Source organism: Agelaius tricolor, unplaced genomic scaffold, assembly GCF_023055355.1.
Source record: "Agelaius tricolor isolate 1412-34295 unplaced genomic scaffold, bAgeTri1.0.p SCAF_6, whole genome shotgun sequence".
Classification (NCBI taxonomy): domain Eukaryota; kingdom Metazoa; phylum Chordata; class Aves; order Passeriformes; family Icteridae; genus Agelaius; species Agelaius tricolor.
In genome coordinates, this window is record NW_027269266.1 from 4,474,024 (window position 1) to 4,494,998 (window position 20,975).

At 44.6% G+C, this 20,975-nt stretch overlaps 1 protein-coding gene across 10 annotated transcripts in view; it reads right to left on the reverse strand.

Moving 5' to 3' along the window:
* Nucleotides 1–20,562, reverse strand: part of KMT2C (lysine methyltransferase 2C) — a 189,661-nt gene extending 169,099 nt beyond the window's left edge. For 8 of the 10 annotated variants that reach the window (XM_071428559.1, XM_071428558.1, XM_071428562.1 and 5 more), the window contains exon 1: nucleotides 19,589–19,774. In XM_071428559.1, the coding sequence (XP_071284660.1) occupies nucleotides 19,589–19,764 (176 nt within the window). In that variant the 5' untranslated portion in view covers nucleotides 19,765–19,774. Of the gene's footprint in view, nucleotides 1–2,072; nucleotides 2,432–19,588; nucleotides 19,775–19,876 lie in introns of those variants that run through there. The other 2 variants (XM_071428552.1, XM_071428561.1) reach the window with 2 other exon arrangements.
* Between the last annotated feature and the right edge of the window lie 413 nt (nucleotides 20,563–20,975).

Sequence of the window (20,975 nt, forward strand, 5' to 3'; positions counted from 1 at the left end):
AACTACTTTCTACTGGTATATTATGTAAATGACAATAATATCACCCCCTGTGTCCTCCCCTCCAAAAAAAAGCTTCCAAAGAACATTTTGCCAAAACTCTGCAGGAGTTTCTGCTTAGGAGAGAATAACACACACACAAAAAAAAAAAAAAAAAAAAAAAAAAAAAAAAAAAAAAAAAAAAAAGGAGAAAAAATATAAAAATATGAGTCAACAGAGTCTGACAAAATTATTATACAAAAAATACTATTCCTACCAAAACAAAAATATTTTGACCTAAAAGCTTCTATATTTAATGCTGCCAGAATATTAGGTATTACTTTGCATAGAACAGACAAAACAAGAGTCATAAAAAGTCATAAAACAGTTTATAAAGATGACCTGTAAGTGAGGCAAGGAACTAAAACTACAGATACTTGAACTCCAAGTATATTCTCGAAATAAAGACCATTTACACCAAAGTAGTAAAAGATGCATAACCAAACCCTTTAAAAACAAATGTACAGTAGTCATCAGTGAAGTTACTGAATGGCACTCAGATGCAGCTGATCACACAGCACTAAGAAAAAAGTCTATCTTGTCTCCTGCTTCTATCTTACAAGTAGATGGTTAAAATATTTCCACTCAGCAGTCTGGAAGCTGCAGTTATTTTCTGTAGCAAGTGGATTTTATTGTGCAGGAGCATCAAACACCACACACGACCATCACCATGATGTACACACAGCACAAAGACCCCTGCACGTAACCTCCAGCTTAGGAGCTGTGTGCACTTCAATACCCAGCATTGTACAGAGTCACTGAGAAAACCTTTAAATGTCTGCCCAGTTGTTTCAGTTTTGCTATAGTACAAACCCACTACTGCTTTATTTCTTCACATGAAAAAGCCCCAAACCATTTTCATACTGATCTTCAGATCTTTCAACAGCTCTACGCCAAATAACGCTATTCTGAGAAAAAAAAAAATGAAGTTAAACAAAAATCTAAACTAACTCAGGAACGTTCTTCAATTATGTAAGAATCCAGTTAGAGTGTTAACTAATGATTTACTGGTGAGCGTGTAGGGTTTAGTATCCAGAATGAAGCACGAGACCGAAGGAGTTTTTCAGGAAAATACAAAACACTACACAAATTAACTGGTTCATATTTTGAAAGCATAGATTGTTATGTTGGGTGGGTTTTTTTAATCAGCCTGCTACAAAGTAAGGCCACTGGAGAAAGGGGTAGCCAGCCTCTCATAGTGCCCAAATAAAAAAAAGAAATAGACTTTTTTTCTTTACAGTTGTACCAAGTTTGTTAAAGCCAGCCAGTTACATAACACTTACTTTGACTTATGACCTATTTGCTCACATGAAAATCATCATATATGATGATCTGACCATCCATTATGCGCTAGAAACATAGTTTATTTTTTAAAGTGTTTTTATTTTTCCCTCTTAGTTTAGAACTACAGTTTAAAACAGTGGGAGGATCACCTAAAATTAACACTATAAAGGTATGCTTTGGAAGCATGCAAAATTAAAATGGCATGTTCTTCAAATATAACGTGCACAGAATACTTCAAAATATTAAAGAAAAATTAACCCTATCTCCATTTTCCATCTCTCCAGTATTTACATCAGGAAACGACAAAAAAAAATAAAAGGAAAAATAAATAGTTGTGCTATAGGTATCCATATAAAGTCGTATTTTTTCCAGAATATCTGCGGGCACACGTGTGTAGGTGTACCCAGGGCAGCGCTGACCGGATGCCCGGCTGCGCCCGGGTCAGGGCGAGCGGGGCTTTTGTGGTTCTTTCTCCCACCCACCACCCTCCTTTTTCCTTATTTTTATTTTGTAAACGGCCGCGGATTACCCAGCGAGCGTGTAACTTGAACCTCTACACCCACGTCTGGACGCGGGTCCGGGTTTTTTTTTGACCAAACGGCGTCGAATTCGCCGTGCCGAGTGTCAGCGGCGCCCAGTCCCCACGCCAAGTTTGCCGCCCGGTCCCGGCGGGTCCCCGCTCCCCGGGGAGCCCCTTCCCGCTGTCACCGCCTGCCCTCGATACAAAGAAGTTCAGCGCCAGCCGTACTCACCCCCGGCGAACTGGCTCTGCGCGACATCGCCCAGCGCCGCGGAACCGCTCGCAAATCCCCTCTGGAAAATGGAGGGGCTGGCACCGGTGCGATCCGGAGGGAAGAGAAGTTATTTACATGCCAGGGCCCGAGCCCAGCGCGGAGCGGAGACGGCGATGCTCAGCGCTGCCCGCGGTCTGCCATGTTCGTGCCGCTCGCTCGGCGCTCCCCCGGCCGCTGCCCCGGGGCCTCGGGCGGCTCTACAGGGCCCCCCCCATGGCGGCGCCGCCGGGGAGCGATGCGCCACAGCCCCGATCGCCGCGGAACTTCGGCTCCGGGATCCTCCCCGAACCAGGCTGGGGCCGCCGGCGGAGGAGGGCGGAGGGGGAGGGGAGCGGGGGGGGGAAGGGGAGGGGAAAGGGAAAAAAAAAAAAAAAAGAGAAGGGAGAGGAAAAAAAAAAAAAAAAAAAAAAAAGGGAGCCGAGGGAGAGAAAGTAGATCCGACGCAGCCGGGCGCCGCCAATGTGCGGACCGGAGCGCTGCGGCAGGAGCGGGGCCGCCCGCGCTCGGGAGGCGGAGCGGCGGCGGCCGGAGGCGCAGCGCCCCCGCCGGAGGCTCCCCCGGGCCGGCCCCCGCCCCGCACCCCCGCGGGGCCCGCGCGTCCCGGGGGAGAGCCCGGGGCCGAACCGGGAACCGAGCGCGGGGGGGCCCGGCCGCTCCCGCCGGCCCTGCCCGGGAGCACCCTCCGAGCGCGGCGGGCGGCAGCGCTCCCGCTCCCTTCCCCCCACGCCCGCACTTTCCCATTTAACAAAGCAGCGCAACCAAAAGTTACGTTTCCATAGACGCCAGCCGCTTTCCTGGCGGCCCCTCCTCGGCTGCTGGGGCTGCTCTGGGAAAACCAGGGTTTCACGCGTGAAAGATTAACGTGGGACTCCGGGGATCGCCTTTTTTTTTTCCTGTTTTTCTCCTTTTTCCACTGAATCACAGGACCCTTTTGGTTGGAGATCAACTACTTCAAGCCCCGGCCAAGGCAGGGTCACCTGGAGCAGGTGACACAGGAACGCACCCAGGTGGGTCTGGAATGACTCCATGACTTCCCTGGGCAGCCTCTTCCAGTCCTCTGCCACTCTCAACGTAAAGAAGTTCTTCTTCATGTTGAGGTGAAACTTCTTGGTGTTTAGTTTCATGGTTTTAGTTAGTGTTTTATGCTTTCGTTTTCTTCTTTTTTTCCTCTCCCCCTCTCATGCCCCCCCCCCAACGTTTTCCAGGCTGCTCTACACTTCTCCAAAACAATCTGGAATGGACAAGCTAAGAAAGCAAAGCTTGACAAATGTCCATCTACAAATGGTTCTTTCCTAATCTTCCAAATGCTCCCTGCCAATTTTATTCTCCTACAGAGAGAAAAACAAATCAAGAAAACATTACGCAAGTGTCACTTCACTTGCATTGATAGATACTTGCAAACCAATGGGTCCTGCCAATATCAGCAGTAATGCAACTACCTTTGTTCAACTTCCCTTCACACAAAAACCCCCCAGCAGCTGTTGTGTAATGCTTTGCTTCTGTCAATCTCAAGTTTTCTTAAAATTTGTTTAAGTATCAGACATCTGCAAGACACAGGTTGACACATTGACAACAATAATAATCTGACTTGTTTGTCCAACAAAGTAAGACCATGCATCACCTCTACTTTCTCACTCATCTTAACATTTTTTTTTTAAAATCAAATTCTCTTCTGTCACACTGAGCTGCAGCTGGACGTAGTTATTCTTGGGCACCATCTGTTGTGGACAAGCAAGAAAGTTCAGTATTGCCTTATGAGAACTGATTAGAGAAATTCTCAATAAATGCATCTAAGAACTCAAAGATATCATTTTACTTCTAAGACTGAACAAAACAAACCCAAAATCCCACACTGATTCACAGAATGGGATCTACCCAGGTAGAGGGAATAGACCAGTGCTGCCTCTCCTTGCATTTTCAACTGGAACATGTTCTAGGTGCCCAGCCTACAGGAAAGTTTTTATCAAACCCATTCTCCAAAGATGACGATAAAATTTTAAAATGAAAGCACTCACATGAAAAAATCTCCAGGTGTTTACTCTGAAACAAGTAACTATTGTATAAGAGCCATTGTGCCATGTTAGTACAGGTACGGACACATAAATATATTTGGCTACAAGGTGCTATCAAGCTCTGGCTTATCAGCACATCTCTGTAACCACACATATTAGCACGCTCAGTCTGCTGCAATGAGAAGGTTAAATATGTTATTCTAAGCCTTAGCTGAGGTGGGGAATGTCAGGGGTTTATTTTGCAGGGAGGGTTGATTGTCTTGGTCCAACCAACAAGCGGGGAATTGCAAAGCCCCTACTGAGCCATCAATCACTTTGCCTATTCCCTTTCACACTCACAGTCCTTCAGGCTCAGCCAGGACAAGCCTCTGTTGGGCATCCATCTCTGCTGAGTTTAAACACTTTTCTAACCAATAATTCTCACATCAACTAAAGTAAGCTCCTCTTCAAGCAAAGAAGATACCAAAGAGCAGACAGAAGCTGTGTGTTCTCCAAACTGCATTAAATAAAAGGAGTGTTTAGGGTCAGTAGGTTAAGCAAGGCTGGAGTACCAAGTTTCCTGTGTCATCTATCCCATAACTGGCTGGTTTTCATGAGCTTCCACTACAATCCTGGTGTGGTACCATTCCAGGTGATACCTCTGCAGCATGACTGACCCTCCATCAATTCACATGGCTGGCTGTGCTGCTGTACCTTAGACCTGCAGGTATTTTCACATGCTACACTGTTAAAAACTTTAAGTTCTAACCTAGAAGGTAATGGGTCATCTGACAAGTTTAAGTAGGCTAGCACAAACAAGTTGTGCTTTAGTAAGAGCTGGTTAAAATAATTAATTACTCTCAGTATTTCTCACTGCTGTTCATGTGACCCAGGATCCAAGCTAACAGGTATGAAGCCATATTAGCTGGCCTTGTTCTTCCCCTTCTTTGGGGATGTATTTTCTCTCACATCAAAGCATGAGATTTAGTTCTTTAAGACCACATTAATTGCCATAAAAAACTTAGGAAGGAAAAAGTGTAATTTTACTACAGCGCAGTCAGATGTGGTCCAACACCAGTCATGTTGACTGATTACTACTTCTCCACACAAACTGCCCATAAATTGCATTCAGTAGCATTGTATGTTCATCCCACCCCATACCTCTTCCTCCCAGCCTCAGAACTGTTCCCATTCAGCTGAATGTTGGATTGTGAACCAGACACATGGACCAAACCTGCTACAGGGCAACCCAGCAAGAAGCAGCAGGGCTGGACACTGAGAAAAGGCAAAGCAATTGTGTCTGCAGCAGCTCCCTGCCCTGATTCACACATCTCCACAAACGTGTGTCACCATGATGGCAAGGCAGGAAGTGTTTATGCCAATGCTTCTGCCAAGAAAATGTACATGGGAAAAATGGGACCAGTCGTCTCTCCTCAGACTTCTTTTTTTTTTAAATAAGCAACAGAAGTGATAGATTTAATGATTAAGATAAAAACTTATGTCTATACATATGGTGGACTGTTTTCTTCCAAGCTCAAATTGATTAACTCAAGGATGCCACTCTTGAGTTAATCAAGACACATTGAGCAAAGCAGCCCTATCTGTTTGTGATAGGCCCTGTTTACATTCCTAACTTTGAGAGAATGTTTCTTCACAGCAACCAAGAGAAATTCAGAAATAAAACAAGTCACCAATTCCAATATACTCCTATCAAAATTTCAGATGGGACACATACAAATAAAAAACAAGGACTTCTCAACAGAAGTATTACTTGGTTACTCTAAGTGGGTCAAATATCAGATCTGGTACTTCATTGATTTTAAAATGTAAAGACAGATATATTAAGAAGCTCAATAATGTGTTTGTCTTTCTTAAACATTTCCCTCAACTCCTGCCCACCTGCTATTTCCAAAATATTCAATGGGTTTCTAAAAATTGTAACAACTTGAGATTAAACACTAAGTACTGAGCTACAAAGGGACAAAAGCAGAAAAGGAAATGCAAGTATTTATCCTTTAGTCTGGCAATTCTACTGAAATGTAAAGGCATTTTACCTTCCAGCATCCCTGTATGCTTCCATGCTACATAGCAACTCAAACCACCCTCTTCTGTGAATAATTTCTCTATAAATTCCAATTTCCATGCCAAAGGATTAAACAGAAGAAGACTGACTCCTTTTTTTACTGCATTTGAAGGGGTTTGGAAGTTCTTAGTTTCTAACCTGTGCTACAACATTCCCTAGAGATAGACTCCATTTCTAAAATTAAAAAATAAAATTAAAAAATGTTCTAAACCAGCTCCAAACAGTCTATTTCCTCTCTCCTCCTCTCTCTTCTTGTGAGCATAAACCAGATCATATCTAGACCCAAAGACAGGTTGGCAGCATGTTACACAGCCAAGAAACATGTGAATTAACTGCATACCCACATTAACATATTGTGATAAATTCAATTTAAAGCCATTACATCTAAGATGCCACATCTAGCAAGCCTGCTTTTAGAAACAGAAATTGAACAGCAATGTAAGACAGATAATTAAAACAGCTTTCTATAAAGAAAGCATTGAATTCTGTCTTTTCTCATGGTTTTGACTGGCAAGGTGTGGCAAATACAATTTCCAATTTCCTCCTGCCATGGGCAGGAACACCTTCCCCTAGAGCAGGTTGCTCCAAGCCCCATCCAGCCTGGCCAGGAACACTTCCAGGGATGGGGCCTGGTCAAACTGTCCCAGTGCCTCACACCACCCTCACAGCAAAGAATTTGTTCCTAACATCCAATCTAAACCTGCCCTCTGACAGCTTGAAGCCATTCCCCCTTGTCCTGTCACTAGAGTTCCCGATGAAAATTTTCTTTATCCCCCCAAAAAAATAAAGAGATGAGCAAATAAATACAGAGAGGACTAAAGAACAATATAGATTAAAAACCACAAGTTCAAAAGAAGATGCAAGATGAGAAGAGGCAGAAAACAGAAATACCTGAACGCTCCCAGGCCATCAGAAAATGACTCATTGCTAGTGACATGCATTGTTAGCTGCTAGCACAGGCAGGACAAAACTGTTTTCAACAGTGCATGATGGAAGTCCAATGAGAATATAAATTCTGACATATTTGCTTTAACATAATCAAAATAGCCCTACCCTTTTCTAGCAGATAAACTTTTAAATTTACTTTTTAAAAAGAAAATCTGGAATGCCAGGTGACACTATTTCTGAAAAAAACAATCCCAATGTGTAAGGAAGTAATAATTTATTTAGTATATGTGGAATCACACAGATTAAGAGATAAAGCAAGTATCAAGTGACAAAGGAAATAAGAGACAATGAAACAAAGAGATTGAGTAAACTATTTTCTTTCCATAAACAATACAGGAAAACACCATCTAGGAAATAAAAATTACTACACATCCTTCACTGTGTAAAAGCAATGGGTACCACAGAAATAATGGACATCACCATCAGAAGGGATGCTTATGGAAAAGGATCACAGAATCACTCAGGTTGAAAAAGACCTCAAAGGTCAGCCAGTCCAAGCTCTTCCTCAAAGCAGGTCAGAGTCAGTTCCCAAAACAGTTTTAAAATATTTTGAAGTTCAATTCCTTGTTTACATAGCTGTGTAATTACACACAGTGCTGAAATCCAGTGGGGGGACCCTATTTGAAATTACTTTTGCCAAGTACAGACAACACAGATCAGGGCATAAAGGTGATACTCAGACAAACTAAATCACACCTAAACACCTTTGTTTAGTATTTCCTATTAGACTGCCCCTGCCCAGACCCCAGCCTATCTGGACTGCATTTCAGAGATAACTACTTCACTCTTCTGACTAAGCATAAGGACCTCTGCAGAATTTTAAAACACTTCCTCCTTCCATCAGTAAGCTCCTTTAGAACAGTAAAATAAATATAATTATTCAAGTTTTGAAAGAAAACAATTCAGACAGAAACTAGACCATCACAATGTTCCCAAAAAAGAAACCTAGGTGGCATGACTACAGGAGCTAGAATTCAGCCCCTGCCCTGTCCCCAAGGCCCATTACTAATAGCTGTTATGGAATATGCTCCCACACCACATGACGTGGTCACATCCACGCAGATATAAATACATAAATTCCCCAGGTTCGGTTCAGGCTACACACTAGGGGACAAAAAAAAAAAAAAAAAAAAAAAAAGAGAGAGAAAGACAAAAACCCCAGAAATACCCAAAAATATTTAACAACTTAGTTGAACAACATTTATAGTCTTTAGATAAAAGCCAGCTAAATGTCTATCACAACGCTTTTCCAAATTCTAGCCACATGAGGAACACAGTGCATCTGAGAAGATATGGAATAGCTGAGAGCCCAAGCTTCAACTCAAGTTTAAACATGTCCAAGACAATTATGACTTCACTTTTTCTAAGTGTGAGCATGTTAACTAAGTATAGACAAGAAACTCTCAGTGGTCTAAAAAAGCCTTTAAAATAGCATGGCCAAGTTAACAATGTAAAAACTGGTTATTTCTTTTCTATCAAGACAGTCCAAAGCAAGTGAAATGAAAAGAGACACATGAATTAAAAAAAAAAAAAAGTAAGCAGAAAATATTCTTAAACAAATATTTATTTATATTATCAGTAATTTAAAACCCTCACTGACACCATCTGGTTAACAAGCCTTGAGATCAAGATTTTCTGCTTGTCCATAAAGTAGGTTCACAACCAACAGTACTTTGTTCTGCTCTACCAATGTATCCTTGTCTGAGAAGACCACAAAAAGAGCACATGAAATGTGAGTTTATCAAGCTCTTATATTATTCTTTACCAACTAATATATTTGAAATTAATGTATTTCCAAGCCATTCACAGCATACCACAAGACAAAGAATACTCTGCCACTCCATTAGAGACAACAGCAAAGCCAGACATGAGCCAGCCCTTAGTGCTCAGAGATTATTTCTTTAAAGAATTTTGCTTACAGATAATTTATTTCTTGAGTTACCCTCCCATTTCTGGGCCCAGTTCTCTCCTAAAGGGTTTCTGAAAGACACAGGCAGAAATGTAAATTAGAGCTCCTGCTGAATGTGTTTTGCACTTTCCTTTGTACAGATCTCTACCAGGATGCCTGATGCAAGGTTAATTACTCAAAATATGAACCAGGAAACATTGTTTGTGAGAAGCCTGAAGTAGCACTGAAATCTAGCATTTCCCAGAGCCTCATGGCTTGTACATCCCATCTCCTCTGCTCCCTCTAGAGCAATTCTGCAGTGAGCTGCTCCTCCTAAACTCCCATCCCTATGGGTTAGAGAACATTAACTGTGGCACACTGCTTGCCCAGGAGGCTGAGAGTGAAACTGATGAGAATTCTATCAGTTTGATTGAATTCCTCCTTGATAGAACACCACCAACAAAACAAATCCAGTTATGGTTATACCAGTACATAAAAGATAGCTGGTGGTGGTGGCCTTGAGGCTGACAAGCACAGGACAGCTTCCATCCACACCATCTCATTCCCAACCTCCCCCACAAAGCAGCCCCACACAACCTGTGCTGGGAACAGCATGGGGACCACAGGAAACCTTGGGCCAGCCTTGAGAACTGTTTGGCAGAGTGGTCAGAAGTGCAGGAGCAACCACTGGAACTGTATGGCAGCAGAGACAACACTGGGGACAACAGTGTCCAGCAACTCCAAACATTCCCTGCTGGGTTTGTCACAACCATGGACAAGAAGCTGAGTGCTTCATGTGCCAGAACACTATTGCTGGCTACAGCCATGCCCCTCATCCATACAAAACACTAGCACAGCCACAAATTAGCACAATTAGAAATGGAAAAAATTAAGGAAACTGAAATGATCAGTTCTTTTTATTTCAAAATTCCCTTTTCCAAGCTTTTCTTCACAATGAAAAGCATCTGGCCCATTTCTAAGTTCTAGTCTCATCCAGTTCAGTGGGCCACGGTACGAAAAAAAATAGTTACTTGCTTTTATTACAAGGAAAAAAGCTGGAGGTGAAACAAACACATAAGCAACAGAGAATGGGAACTAGGAAAAAAGGAACAGGGAAGGCTGGGAGAGAAAAATCTGAGGAAGCTGCTGAGGCTTTGGAATCAGCTAGCAGAAGTTTTCAGAGCACGTATCTCAGAGGGTAAGACGAGGCCTTCATCATCCATACGTCTAATAGAAAACCAAAATATCAGAACAAACAGCCCAACATGTTTGTGAAAACGCTGAGGACAACTGTTTCACAAAGTTGAGGGTGCCAGAAGAGCAGTTACTTCACACTTCACTCTATTAGGGCAGGCTCCATTTTAAACATCTCAATGTGTACAGTGATTTGGCTGGAAGTGGTAACGAGAAGCACTCGCTGTGCCAAGGAAGGGGGAAAGCGAGAGCAGCAGAGAGGGAGAGCAAGTTTTTATCTTCAATTAACTGAAAGAAGAAAAGCAAATTTCAACAAACTCTTTGAACTTGTTGCTAGAATCTCTTGAGACTACAATTTAAAGGAGGACTGGCAGTTATTGTACTGGAATGTGCACAATGGCAAAGTATTCCAAAGCAGGGGAGAGATAGGAAATGTATATGAACAATACAGGCTGCATAAAAGCAGCCAGTAATAAGGGTCTGAAACTAGAAAGAATCATATTAGGAATGGAAACAAGGGCATTTTAATGAATATAAAGGAACAGCATAAACTGTCAGGGATAAAAATCAGAAGAGATAAAAGCACAGCATGCAGTATTACCACTGTGCAGTATAAAAGGCAAACAAAGTTTCAGAAATATTTTAGAAGTAAGAAGTAAAACACAAAAGTCTGTACAAACAGTGTTTAGAAAGAACAAACGGATAACAAAACAGACTCAAATGCCATTTTCTGTATTTTAGCCTTCATAAAACAGATTTATTGTAGCTAATACTAGAAACTGATTTTGTTGCTAGACTAAATAATTAGAGAAATTCAAGTCAGCAGGACTGGAAGAATTTCACACAATGCTTAAGAAACAGAAGTAATCTCTAAGCTACGAGCAATCATCTTCCCTAATACAGTCCTGGTAAAAATGCCCTAAGAGAGGCTGGCAACGATGAACTATGGCACCCAGAGGGTTTTTATTTGCAATTTCTTTTCAATCCATGTGGATGAACATTGCAAGAAAGTCCCTCCCTCCAGGACCTGCATGAGGACATTGACACACACAGGAGAGTTACATACAAGACATGGCAGAGGCTGCAAGTATTTTTAATGACAAGATCTTAACAAAAATCATTCTGATAAATCGAGAAGTGGCTCATATCAACCAAGAGAAACTTAATAAAGACTAGTAATCTTTTAAAGGATAAATCAGTTAATCAATATTCTGTTGCTAAAGAGGTTAAGCTGGTTCAGTGCAGAACAAAGGAGACAATCACCTGAAAAAGTTTTGTATAAAAATTGTTCTCCATTTCAGCTGTGGAGTCTTAGCTGTGAGAAAACAAAACTGGCTTAATCAGCAGTAAAGAATATTTATTTTATACTACCCAAAATTAGTTACTGAAACCAATTGCCTAGAGACATTGGGGAACTGCATTCACTAAATACTTCAAAAACAAGTCAGAGAACCATTTGTCAGAAATGGAACAGATACACAACACACAGAAGGATGAGCAAGATCACCCTCAAGTCTTTTTTGGCCATAGAGTTCCATTTATCTTTGCTGATACAGGAAAACTAAAATATTCCTTTTATTTAAAATAATTTCATTGTGCTTTTGAACTTCACACTTCAGGAAAAAGAACCCTGAATAATTCACATTCTGGGTTTATGAAATGGCTTACTAATAAATCTCCCAAATTTTAAGGCAGAATTACTCCTCTCTTTATTAGTAACAATATGGAGCCATCCTTGTTCTCTTGAGCCCTAAGAACACTGCAGACAGTCTTTCACTGCCAGACAGACAGACAGCAGGGTAAGACACCATTATTGGAACATCCAGGTTCCATGAACACTGGGATGCTCCAGAAGTCCTTCTGGATTAGCTACAGCTTCCAGACTCACAGCACTACGAGCCACCTCAGATGTCAGTAAATGTTTAGTGGCGGAGACTCCACATTTGGACCACATCCTCACTACCAAAAATCCCTTTTATTTTACAAGTGACTCAACTGCACATGCTCCAAGAATATAAATATATAATAGGCAAAGTAAAAAAACTGGTAATTTTTTCTAAAGCTGATTTTTTTTTTCTAAGAGTCTCATTAAAACTAGTTTTGGCAAGACTTTATTTTCAGTAATAACGCAGTAGAAGAGAAAAAGTCCTCTTTTTCCCTCCCCATACCCAATGCCAAAAGTCTGGGTGGAAACATCCTAGCTTGATAGTGCTTCCAGCAGTTTCTTCAAGGAAAGCAATTAGAATGTTGATAAATACAGCACTGAAAATTAGTAATTATAAATTTATATGGGAATGGCTGGCAATAGGATTGGGTGCACGTGTGATTTAGTAAAAATACTTCCCAAAAAAATGCAAAAATATTCTGAAAGAAGCAAGCCCTCATTTGATTTCATTATAATGCCTATATATTAATATACTTGTAGGAAGGAGCTTCCAGGATACCAGACATTATTGTTAACATAAAATATTTTACTTACATTGTTTTGGAGGGTGCTTTAAATACTCAATTTAAGAATGATTCCCAGGATCGAAGTGAGAACTGAAATTCCTCATTTAATCAATGCCAAGGAAGATGAGAACAACTCCTCTTTCTATATGCTGTGAAGAACCCTCTCAACATCACCATTTCTTTTTCAACAACCAATGAACCAGCCTGTAAAAACCTCCATCTCCTGAATATTTACTCCTGTATTGGAAAGCTCAAAGGAGTCAGCCTGGAACCCAAAATCCCCCAAATTTCAGGGAGCCAAGGCTGCCCCTTGGCAGAGAGCGCTGCAGGCTGGCGGCGCTGCCAAGAGCTGCGGCTCTGCCTCCCTCCAGCAGCCTGGCCCTTGCTCTGGCCTCCTCCTCCTCCTCCTCCTCCCTCATGCTATCACAAACACGTTTCTTTGCCAGGTTAGTCCTAGCCCAGCTCAGTTTCCCAGCCCAGCTCACCACAAGTGCCTGGGTCAGCACAGGGGAGAGAACAAACAGCTGGTAGCAGAGGGAGGGCAGAGCTGCTGCTCCTTTTGGCTGCCAGAACCAGCTGAAGATTTATGGTGTTTGGGGAAAATAACCACCTGATGCACTCCACACATTCACAGCCTATGTTTCTTTAAGTAATAAATATTCTAGGTTTTAAGGGGTTTGCTACTTTATCTTAGTTGCTTTCAAAAGCACCAGTGCTGTTAGAAGAACTTACTCAGGGCAGTTCTTGAAACAAGTGCCCCAAGTTACTTTGACTAACAGAGGAATGGCATGAACAGCACTGTCTAGTGCCATCCTTCCAGTGGGGGAAAAAAAAAACCAGAACAAAAAATGCAGAATTCAGTACAAGTTACCAAAAGTACAAGTTACAAGCAAAAAAGTAGTAAAATCTTGTTCCTCTGTATTCATCCAAACTATATGAACCATGCAGATGAACTGGTGGTCAAATATATTAAACACAGGAGAAAAGCAATTTCAATATTTCCTGGAATTGTCAGTCACCTAATTTTTGAGTAACTAATAACATTTTGGTGTGCCTATGACAGCATTTCTTGAAAAGTTAATTTCACAGGATTAGTGTATAACAACACTGAATAAGGGAGTGATCATTAGTGGTGGATAAGGAAATTCTATTTTCCCCAGTAATGCATAACCCTGGTACCCCTCCAGTATTGCTGAGATGCAAGGAGTTAAAAACAACTCCAGCCTGAGAAAGGCAGAGTTCACCTATTCTCAGCAAGCCAACTGCCTTGGAAAACCATCTCTGAGCTGAAATGATGACAAAGAATAGAAATGTCCATTTCCAATTACTTATCTTATGAAAGAACAATGACAAGAAGTTAGTAGGAGTTAACATGCTAACAAGAAAAAAAAAAATCCACAAGCAAAGCCAAGAAAATGGAACTGTTTTTATTGTTTTAAGCTGGGAAAAGTCTCCAGTGTCACTGCACACAGGATGAAGAGATGTCTGGTGTGTAGATGGCTCAGAGTAGCAACCAAGAGACTGGGCAAGACATTGGTGGTGACGAATATGCTGAGATTTCAGCCAGCCATCACACTTGATCTGTCTGACAGCTCTTGGAAGTCCTCTCATGACAAGTGCTACAGAAGTTCAGTGGATCATTAAATACAAACATAGAGAAACTAACAACTGAAATGTTAAAAAAAAAAGTCTCCAAGAGTCCTTCACAGCAAGCCTGTTTCAAACTGGGGAAACTGTGCATCTATTTCCAGCATTCAGCTTAACTTCACTCACCCTTAAGACACGAGTAAAGACCCTACATAAATCCGTATTTTAATAATTTTGTGGTAAAACAATTCTATAAGCCCTATCCATCACACAAGCAATTATCAAGAACTGAAAAATCTGAACATTTGTACAGATATCATTCATCTCCTGAGCACTGTGAGCCAGGCTCCTGTGCAAAAAAATCCATAAAGCAGTTGGGGAATTGCTTGGTAATTCAAATACGGTGGAGGAAGTCACAGAACATGGGCTGCTGAAGAAAATGGCACAAAGCTCAGCCCTGTTCTGCAAAGAGCCAACTTCAATCCTCACACCTCATCTCCTCCTCACTCTGTGTTCCACTATGTGCTTTCTGGCTTTTGGCCAAGCAGTTTGATACACGTGGCTTGTAGAGGCCAGTGTTTGCATTAATACATTAACCCTTCGCTGTGCAATAGTTGTACAGAGCTTGTCCATCAAAAAACCTCTGTCTTGCCAGGTAGGGATGACCTCCCCTGACTGTGCTCTTGTTTAGGAACATTTTTATTCTACAACACAACATACATCTTACATTTGCAAATGTTAAATTTTGAATTGAGAAAAGGGCAGGCAAGTAAAGACACAAGGATCACACAGAAGGTGTGTGATGAACTAAAGAAACACAGCTGAGCTATAAAGCTCCATCCAACACTTTAAGCTTCTTTTGAAATGACTGTAGGTATCTTTAAATATTGGCCTACCCTAATGCAAATGCAACTAAAGTGATGATCAAAAATCTCAAATAATCATTTCCTGGCAAAAACACTTATGCTTAAGGGTCCTCAGACCTTAACCCATCTGCATATGTGAAATCAATAGCCTTTGAAAACCTTCTGCAGCTTACATTGGCCAAAGTAATGAAAAACTACTATGGAAATGAAAACATGGGTAATTAAAAAGGACACACAAAATGTTCTCCCCAGTTTTGAAAGCATTATTATATTCTGCTTTAAACTAAAGACGTTTGCAAAAATAACTGGTAGCATACATCAAGATCTGATAGATGCTGAAAATAAAGTTTAAAGTGAGCTTAGCACTGATCTATAAAGGGTCACAATCAATGAGACTTCTGCTACTAAATTTTGCTAAGGAGCTGCATCTGTTTGTGCTGCTTGTAACCTGCAGAGATTAAGAAAGCTCTGCTACTTAAAATTTATTACAAAAATGTTTACTGCCCCTGTACAATACTATTGTAATACATTTTGATGAACGACCAGTTGTTCATACACAGTCAAAACGAAACTCTTCCTCTACAACTTCTTTCCAACCACATTCCTATCCTTCAGGTCCCTACCCTGGAACTTGAGGTATAATCCAAGCAAGAGTTAAGTTCCCAAGATTTCAGGCCCTGCAGAGAGGTGGCACCTAATTTCCATTTTTCCTCTACAATCCTAGTAAGAGTTCTTTTAACCATGCATCTGAAAGCTTCTTTCTTATCCACCACATTCCAGCTTTAGTAATGCAACTTTATTATCTTTTTTCAACTTGTATAAATTCAGCCTTTCTACCTTTTAAGGCAGAAAGGCAATCCTACAAAAATATATCCTTCATTCACTGCTTTGATTTCAGTTCTCTGTATTCTTCCTGATGCACCATAGCATGAACAACCTCCTTGCTCTAAATTTCAAGGCCCTGCATGGCCTGTTCTTGCTCCACCTCTTAAATTTGAATTGCTGCTCTGTACAGATATCCCCTTGTCAAAATGTAAGGAAGAAAACAGGAGTGTTGGCCTGGCAGTTCAGGCAGGAAAGCAGCTTTCTGTGAAAATCCTCAGGGTGACAATGCTACCCTGCTTTAAATATATCCTCCAAGTTGGATGCCTGTGAATCACTCCCCGATGCTGAGATAGCCAGGGCACTTGAACTTCTGCATGTTCTTTTGCTCACAGCATTCTCACAGCTCCCTTGTGCTTTCCCAATACATTTCTTACATTTACATGCTGCCTTATCTTTACATTTAAATTAAGAAATTGTTTGTGCAGGAACAACCTTTGCTTATGCATTTGTACTGCGTGTAGTGTAATGGTGCCCTGGCCTCTAGGCACAATTACAATATAAATAATAAAAATGAACTGTTCACCTAAGATTAACTCTCCTGCCAGTGCCACATGAAGCTACATCCTTCAAACAATGATAAAAGGCTGTTCTAGCAGCCACATTCCACCATCTGTACCTCTCTCCAGGTACTGATGACACTGATTCCCAGCTCTTCACCCACAGGAAGCCTCCACTGTTCCCTGTTCTTATCTGTGTCCACAGCACCCCTGGAGTTTTTATTGATAAGCAGGCAAAATGCAGAATGAGATGTGGGCAAGCACTGTCCTACTGAAGAACCCTCTGCTCCCTTAACATCAGCCTGCTCCTGGAAGAGCTGAGAATCCCTGGCATCTCACAGGAGCAGATTCAAGGCAGTTTTCCATCTGTCTGCTTAAACTCATCAAATTTGCTTAAAAACATGGCCTTCAAAGAAGGTAAAGTACCAACCTAAAGCACTCTCCAATATGGCACTGCTGTTTAATGGAGGCATCCATAGCTGAGGAATTATTCTATTCTGGCTTTGCCAGTTTAATGCAGGGCTCTTCGTTTTATCATTACTTAGACTGCACTTAGACTGAACATTCAGTGGAACATTTCCTATAATGGGATAAAGCAGTTGAACAATTTGACTGGCTAATAGTGATTTAGACATGTGATTACAGTACAGAAAATGGTCTGACATATGCTCTTTTATCTGGTTTACATGAGGCACATTAATCCAACTGGAAAGCACAGAAGTGAAAAGGAAGATAGGACCAAGCACTCTGAAGGAAAAAATAGAAAATAGTTGTAGTTGTCTCATTTCTGTATTTGCTAGGCTAGTTGTAATCTGTATTTTATACATAGGAAAACTTAGAAAATAAAACCATTCTCTTCCCAAAATGGATGCAACTACAAACCACCAGCCTACACCTATGCTGGCACAGGTCAGAAAATAACATATTTTTTTTATAAAACCCTAGCTTCAAAAGCATTTATGACCTATGGCATAATGCCTTTACCAAAAGTACAGGATTTGCAGAAAGATGTTTGCAGCAGAACAGGGAGCACCACACCAGCCAGGAACAATCAGAGTGTGAACAAAAAGAGTATTGATTCATTTTAATTTTTGTCTCAGCTAATTTAATTTCCCACTTTCACACAAACACTTATAATCACATCAGCATAAGCTCATATTTTACAGGAATATTTTACTTCTTCCTAAACCTAGCCAGCAACATTCCCATGGCACCAAAAACCTAACTGAAGGCAAGGAATTACCTCTTTAACACACACTTTTTCTCCTCAAGAGTGCATACACAACCTCAAACTGGCCTAACAAGATATGTCAATTTTCACACGTAACACAATTTAGGTTTTTTGTGCAGACTGGTACATTGCAGTTGCATTTGCATTTTTCTTCAGAAAAAAATTCCTTCAAAATAAAACATTCAAAGGTTCCCTATGTAAGGTTTGGATTCTGTAAGTAAAAATAAAACCTAAGAATGTAAAAGTAAGCATAAAGGAGATGAATGCAAGAACTTCACCACGTGTACGTTTGCCAACTACTTTCAACGACCGCTATATTAAAAATTCTATCAGGAAAATACAAAAGATAACGAAAAGAGGGAGCTGTAAACAACACACCTTCCCCAAAACCAGAGGGGACATGAAAATCTTGGCAGGCAAACTTTTATCAATGACAACAACAAAAAAAAATCGTGTATCCCAAACTAACGATAGCTCTCTCCTGGGACACTTATGTATTTGTAAAAACAAACGCATATAAAAGATGCATGGTCGTCGCATGTGGTTAGGTCCAGCCCAGCAGAATCCCTCGTCATGTTGTGGACTTCCACTGCGACCTTATGGTCGGGCTTGACCTTAAAAGTCTTTTCCAACAGAAATGATTCCGGCACGGAAATCGGCAGCGATGTTTGGGGTGGGCGTTCAGGGAAGCGCCAGGACCTCGCCAGGACAAACACGGCAGTGACAAAACCGAGCGCGTCCCCCAAAACAAAGGGAACAACCTCTGAACCCCGAGGCTGGGACAGACCGCACAGCGCAGGAGCCGCTTTGGTCACCTCCTGACGTTCCTTGGCCGAACGTGCCGCCCAGCTTTGCCCTATTACCGCTGCCATCAGCTATGCCATGGCAAGCTCCATCCTACTCAAAAATAACCCGCGGGGAGCGGAGCCAGCGCGGCAGCGGCGCTTCCCGGGGCCTCTCCCCGAGCGCAGCCCGGCCCCGCACCCCGGGCAGCGCGGCCACCCCCGCTCCCTCCGCGGGCAGCGCTGCCCGGCCCGGCCCGGCCCGGCGGGATTCCCGCCCGAGGCTGCGGGAGCGGAGCGGCCCCTGAGGAGCGCCCGGCGGGGCGCGGGGGGGGCTGAGGCGGGCGAGCGCCCGCGCCCCCGGCGGGGAGAGGCCGCGGCCAAGGGAGAGCTGCCAGCGGCTGGGAACGGGCTCCCCCCGCCATCCTCCGCCCCCTCCCTCCGTGTGTTTGTTGTGCTTCGGCACCGTCCCGCCGGCGCGTCCCTCCGTGCGGCGGCCGCTGACAGCTCCCCCCGCGCCGCCGAGAAACTCCTGCCTCAACTCTGCGTGTGCGCGGGGGGTGCGGGGGTGTCCTCGCCGCCACCCGCTGAGAACCGTGTTTTCCTTCCCAAAAAGAGGAGGGGAAGGGGGGGGCATGACAAGGGAAAGCGACGAGGAACTACCGTCAGCGCACAGGGAGTACCCAGGCGACGCTGAAGGCAGCCGAGCGTCCTGGAAGGGAACGGACCCAAAAAGAAGGGGGAAGGTGCAAAGGCGAGGGAAAAAGGAGGAAGAGGGTGGAGGGGGAAGAGCTAAAGAGAAACTCCGGAGAAGGAGGGGAAGAAAGGAATAGGGATGGTGAAAGAAAAGTGGAAAAGGGAGAGCAGGCGGAGGAAGACAAAGGTGAAAAAGGAGGAGGAGGAGGGGAAAGTGCAAAGGGGAGAGGAGGAGAAGAAAGAAGGGCCCTTCTCAAAATGGCATTAGGCAGAGGGAGGGGGCGACGAGTAGCGAGTCTCCACTGACAGCTCTGCCTGCGCCTGGCCGCCTGCCCCGGCCCCTCTCTGCCTCGCACACACAAACGCTGAACTTACTTCTTTCTGGCTCTCTGGAAAGGGGAAGCGCCATCTTTGCGAGGCCGGCCCCTAGGTCTTTTGTCTGTGGCTGCTGCTGCTGCTGCTGGGGGGGGAGCTCCAGGCTCGGGGGGCTGCTGCTGCTGCTGAGGCGGCTCCACCACCGCCACCACCAGACTCTTGTCCTCCGTTGACATCCTAGTCAGCAGGACGAGAGAGACACATGGATGATGATGATGAGGATGAAGATGAGGATGGTGATGGGGATCCCGATGCTCCTCCTGCTCCCGCGGCTCCTCTCCTCCTCACCTCCGCCTCCTCCACCTCCGCCTCGCATCGCTGGCCTCAGCCGCCGCCGACCAGCACAGGTAGCAGGGGGAGCAGCATGGGGAGAGCAGGAGGAGGAGGGGAGGGGGGGCGAAGAGAAAGCGCAGAGGACGGAAGGAAGGGTCTCACACACAATAACACCCTCCCCGGGCTCGGCGGGGTCTCTCGGGGCTGGGGGAGGTGAAGAGAGCGAGCGACAGAGACGCGGCTGGTCCCGCCGCTGGGCGCCCCCGCTCAGAGGCCCCGGGCGCTGGCGGCGGCTCCGGCTGCTGCGCTGCCCGGCTGCGGCGGCCGCCGCTTCATTGTACCCTGGCCCTGCGCCCTCCCCCCGCGCAGAGCCCCCGGGGGCGGAGGAGGAGCGGGCGGCGGCGGCGGAGGCGGCGGGGGCCGAGGCCGAGCGGAGGAAGTTTTGACAGCTCCAGCTGTTGTGTGTGTCGAGGGGCTGAGTCCGGCCGGGCTCCGCGTCCCCTTCCCAGCCGGGCCGGGAGCAGGAAGTTTAACTTTGGGGAAAGAAGGAGGAGGAAGGGTGAAAAAGGGGGAGGAGGAAGGAGGAGGAGGAGGCGGTGCCCTGCCCCCTCCCCGCGGGGTGGAGAAGGGATCCCGGCGCTGCCCTGGTGTGTAACCCCCGCCTCCCCGACTCCCTTCCCCCCCGCCAGTGCGACACATAGACACAGCGACCGACCGCCCTCCTCCTCCTCCCCTGCCGCGGCCCCACACTGCGCCTGCCCCGCCCGCCCACCGCCCGTCCCCCGGCGCAGACACCCATCCGCCGCCTCGCCGACCTCAGGGGCTGGGCTGGGGCCGCGCCGGGCTGCGGGGAAACCGCGGAGCGGGGCACGGACGGGACGCGGCGCCACGGGGAGCTCCGCGCACCCCACCCCGCACCGCGCCCCGGCCGCTGCCCCAGCGCTCCCCCACCCTCTCCCCGCCCTTGCTATTTCTTTTCATTTATTTCCCCGTGGAAAAGGAAAAGCCCCTTCTGGATGCGAGCGGCCGCTCTCCGCACACGGGCTGCGCTCCGCAGGACGCGGCTCCGGGGGCAGCGCTCGGTGCCCGCCCCGGCGGCGCTCGCTCCCCCCGA